The 4,462-nt window shown below is 35.3% G+C and overlaps 1 protein-coding gene across 1 annotated transcript; it reads left to right on the forward strand.

The window, feature by feature from the left end:
• Nucleotides 1–3,494: 3,494 nt before the first annotated feature.
• Nucleotides 3,495–4,217, forward strand: LOC109420276 (low affinity immunoglobulin epsilon Fc receptor-like). The gene is made up of 2 exons (XM_019694606.3): nt 3,495–3,689; nt 3,766–4,217. The coding sequence occupies exons 1-2, from the start codon at nt 3,591–3,593 to the stop codon at nt 4,144–4,146; spliced, it is 480 nt and encodes a 159-aa protein (XP_019550151.2). The 5' UTR covers nt 3,495–3,590; the 3' UTR covers nt 4,147–4,217.
• Nucleotides 4,218–4,462: the final 245 nt, after the last annotated feature.

Consider the following 4,462-nt stretch of genomic DNA (forward strand, 5'->3'; position numbering starts at 1 on the left):
CAGATGGAGCAGCAGCTCATTATAAGAACAAAAAAAAAATTGCCAGTTTGTGCAGTTTTCGGTCCAATTATGGATTGGAAGCAGAATGGCACTTCTTCGCAACTTCACATGGCAAAGGTCCATGTGACGCTGTTGGAGGTACTCTCAAGCGAATGACAAAACGAGCAAGTCTTGCTCGAGATTATGGAAACACAATCACAACTCCTCGAGAACTGTATGACTGGGCAGTTAAACAGTCAGATATACATATAACAAAATTGAATTTCTGCTTTATTTCAAATGAACAATATGCAAAAATGACGGATGAACTTGAAGAACTATACACATACAGTCACGTAAAAACAATACCTGGTACACAAAAATTTCATTCATTTGTGCCAATTTCTGAAAATCAAATTGAAGCGAAGAAGTTTTCGAATTCAAAAGATAATCCAAAAAAGTTTACTTTGTTTCAGATAGACTAAAGATCTAATATTCAAAAAACGTTACAATAGAATGTATAAAAGAAGGATGTATATATTGTAGAAAAGAAAATAATTGAATACTCATATACATATGTACATATTTCATCAATACACAAGCGTTTTCATTGATATAAAACCCTAAAAGCAAATTTGTCTTGAGCCTTTTCCAATATCAAGCACGTTTTCAATGTCAAACACGTTAAGATATTAAAAAAGTAGTTGAGCCCATTAAGTTTTAATGGATTGTCATTAGGATTCTGGATACATTACTGTACGAGTTAATGCACAACACGCAAAAAAAAAATGAAAAAGTTTTTTTTAGAAAATTTTTTTTCCTTAAAAGTGCCCATCTTGTGATGTATGGAGGAAAGTTAGGCAACTATATTGTCTTTCTTGGGAAAAAAAATTCAAAACATAAAAAAGTGGGCTTTTTCTGTAAATTGACTTTTAATTTTGAAAAGATATTTTTTAGCGTGTAAAACATTTTTTTATATTTTTTAAATATGTTTTCTTGAAAGCTTGGACAATTCCCTAAAAGTCCCCCATACATCACTTTTTTGTACAACTTATCATATTCGAGTTATATTTTTTGTGAAAAAAACGGCTAATGCGCAACACGCTAAAAAACTAACATGAAAAAGTTTTTGTTAGAAAAACTTTTTTTCCTTAAAAGTGCCCATCTTATGATGTATGGAGGAAAGTTAGGCAACAATATTGACTTTCTTGGAAAAAAATTTCAAAACATAAAAATGTGGGCATTTTCTGTAAATTGACTTTTAATTTTAAACATATATTTTTTAGCGTGTAAAAATGTATTTAGAATTTTTAAAATATTTTTTCATGAAAGCTTGGACAATTCTCTAAATGTCACCCATACATCACTTTTTTGTACATCTTATCATATTCGAGTTATTTTTTGTGAAAAAAAAACGGTTAAAGAACTTTGACTCTTTTTAAATGTTAGTCTAGGTTAATTTTGAAAAAAACAAAATACGCAAAGTTGCTTGAAAAGGTAAAGTCTTGAAACCTACAAAATTTCATTACATTCTGAGGGGGTGCTGCCAACCCCGAAGACGAGTTGGTGCGAAATTCGTCAGATGCATTGTAGGGTAGTTCCAGAGGGTTTCATGGCAGTAACAGGGGGTCTCAGGGTCGTTTCAGGGAATCTGAAGGAGTTTCAGGGGGTACCTAGAGTTTCCGGAGACTTTTCAGGAGTTCTCAGGGGTATTTCGTTTAAAGACCCTAAAGTGCGTTGAAACAGCCTGAACCTCCCCTGAAATGCCTTGGAATGAACCTGAAACCTATCATTTGAACAGCCTATCAATGCTAAATAATTCTTTAACATCTAACCAACATTCAGTGTTGTCACCGTTTCTAAGAGCAATCCAAACGTCTTTTGTTTAGAATAGGTGACAACATTCTTTAGAATTTTTCAGTAACCTTTTCAAAACATCGGAATTCTTCCCTTTCTTCTTTAGGTTTAAATTGTATATAGTAGTTATTATTTGATTCAAACACTAATTTTAAGTAGGATTTAACAAAATAAGCATGAAACTATTGATTAATTGGACTATTTCCCCTATGCAATCAATGCAGTTTATTTTGACTCAGCTTCATTACTTACAATTTTTCAAACAATACCCGTTTTATGAAAATACACAGTACCGTATGGATTAGAGCATCTCCATTGTAACCCATATCTGATTAGAGCATGCCCATTGCAGGGAGGATTTCATCATCACATTCAGCACTGTGCCTTAATAGCGATGACAGTATGAATAAACAAATTTATTCAATCCTTTATACCTCAAACTAAAAAAAAAAGGTATTTTCAAATAAAAAGCAAAATTATTATAACTTTGAGCGATACATCATTGCGCTCTTTAAAAAAATGTTATAAAAGTTCTCGGATGAATTTTTTACGAGAATTAAAAAAGAATTAATTTTTAAGTTATTGTACGGCAACTTAATGTCAGGGATCACCCAAACAAGATTCTTCAAAAAATCTCAGTCTAGAATCATAAAAAATAGACCAATGGAGGGGCCCAGAATCAAAGGAGTGTAAGTGACCATTTTGTCAATTTTGAATTGAGCATATCATAAAATTCTTCAGATTTCAAGCTTGCAGGAACTTTTTTAAGATTGTTTCTACCATGATTAGAAAAATTACAGTAAATCAGATAAAATTGAGATGATTTTGAAACTTCATACATTTTGTATGGGATGCAAAATTGGTCCCGAACTTCATAAACATCATTTACTCGAAAGTGGATTTATGTTACTTACACCCCCTTTACTTCTAACCCCTCAATGGTTAGTTCCACATTTGTAGACGTTTATAAAATTATTGAGAAGCGGATGTTCGGATCAGGTAACAAGAGGGGGCACCTTAATTTCTCAATTATGAGTAAAAAGGACCAACAATTAGAAGAAATTTTTCCTATGACACCATGTATCTAAAACTAAATGTTTAGATACAAACTTTACAGTCTTTTTTAAACGAAGCTGAACAAATTATGCAATGGCATAAAAAGAGATTTCAGTAGTAGAGGACAACTTTGGATTATCAGAAAACAAAGTAAAGTCTCCTCAGGGGTCATCCATTAAGTACGTTGCGGTCCTAGGGGGTGGAGGCTAGTGAAAGTGTGTTAAGCAAAGTATTAGGTTGAGAAAAAACTTGTACAAAAGAGGGATGGGGATAAAAAAAATCCCAATTTTAGCGTGACGTACTTAATGGATGCTCCCTCAGATTTGATTGATTCATCCGCACTTGTTATGCTGTTCTTATAAAGTAACATAAACTGAACTGCATAAAATACACAAGAAAAAATAAAAGGTTTTCGTTCGTAAACTAATGCAGATGCTAAGGAAACATGCTTGTCGATAGGGGAATTCCCTTAATCAGATCAGAAATGTTTCAACACAAAACCAGTCGCTCAAAATAATCTCGCTTGTTCATTATCAGCATCACGCCGGCACCGGTTTTATCCGCCTTCATTCATAATCATAATCGAGTCAAAAGTTAAACAGTGAAAAAGCTCCAGTCTCGATGAAGACGTGCAGCGATGCAGACGCGAGTAGTTTATTAATTTGATTATTTTAGAACTGTTCTTGAAATCGAACAACATGATACAAAGATGCAGTGCTATGATGGTGGTGCTCATTGCGACGCATCTACTAGTCTCAGCGGTTGCCGAAAATGTGTTTCACTTTTCGTCTTACAAGGTAAGGTGACCATCGTATACCATTTCCATAACCAGCATTGTCTAACAATGCCCGAATCAAATGTTTCTTCCGCAAGAAAAACTGGTTCCAAGCAAACGAGTACTGCCACCAGCGCGGTATGCGCTTAGCAATCATCGACTCTCCTCTGAAACACGAGATGGTCGTCCGGGAAGCAAAAGCCACTCAGTCGCATCCGCAGGCGTACTTTGGTGGATGGCTCGGTGCCAGCGATTTGGGACTGGCCGGAACGTACATTTGGCATGGAACCGGCAATAAGGTGGCATACGCCAAATGGAAACCAGGAGAGCCGAGCGGTGGCGACGAGCACTGCGTGGTGTTGCACTACTGGCAAGATATGGGTTTCATGTGGACCTGGAACGATGGACACTGTGTTACGGAGCTGACGGCGATTTGCGAGCCGATAGAGAACGTTTCGTGTATTGAGCAGTTTAAGTGAGCTATTTTGTTTGGGCGTTGAAAGTTATTGTTTGTGTCGAAAAGTAATGAATAATACGATATTAAAACCTGTGTAAGTTCAATCATTCCAAACGAGAGCAAAATAGTTGATCAGTACATATACAAATCCTGCAATTATTGCCCTGACACTATTTTGCTTATGTTTCTGTTAATAATCGCTGGTTGTAAAGCTGGATTTCGATGTTTTCTCTCTGTGCTCATACATGCTTCGGTGCTCGTGATTAAGTGGAATAGGTAGGTATCTATAGGACTATTAAAAATAAAACATTTCATTGATTATAACATATACACTCCCG

The sequence above is a fragment of the Aedes albopictus genome, chromosome 2 (assembly GCF_035046485.1).
Source record: "Aedes albopictus strain Foshan chromosome 2, AalbF5, whole genome shotgun sequence".
Taxonomy (NCBI): domain Eukaryota; kingdom Metazoa; phylum Arthropoda; class Insecta; order Diptera; family Culicidae; genus Aedes; species Aedes albopictus.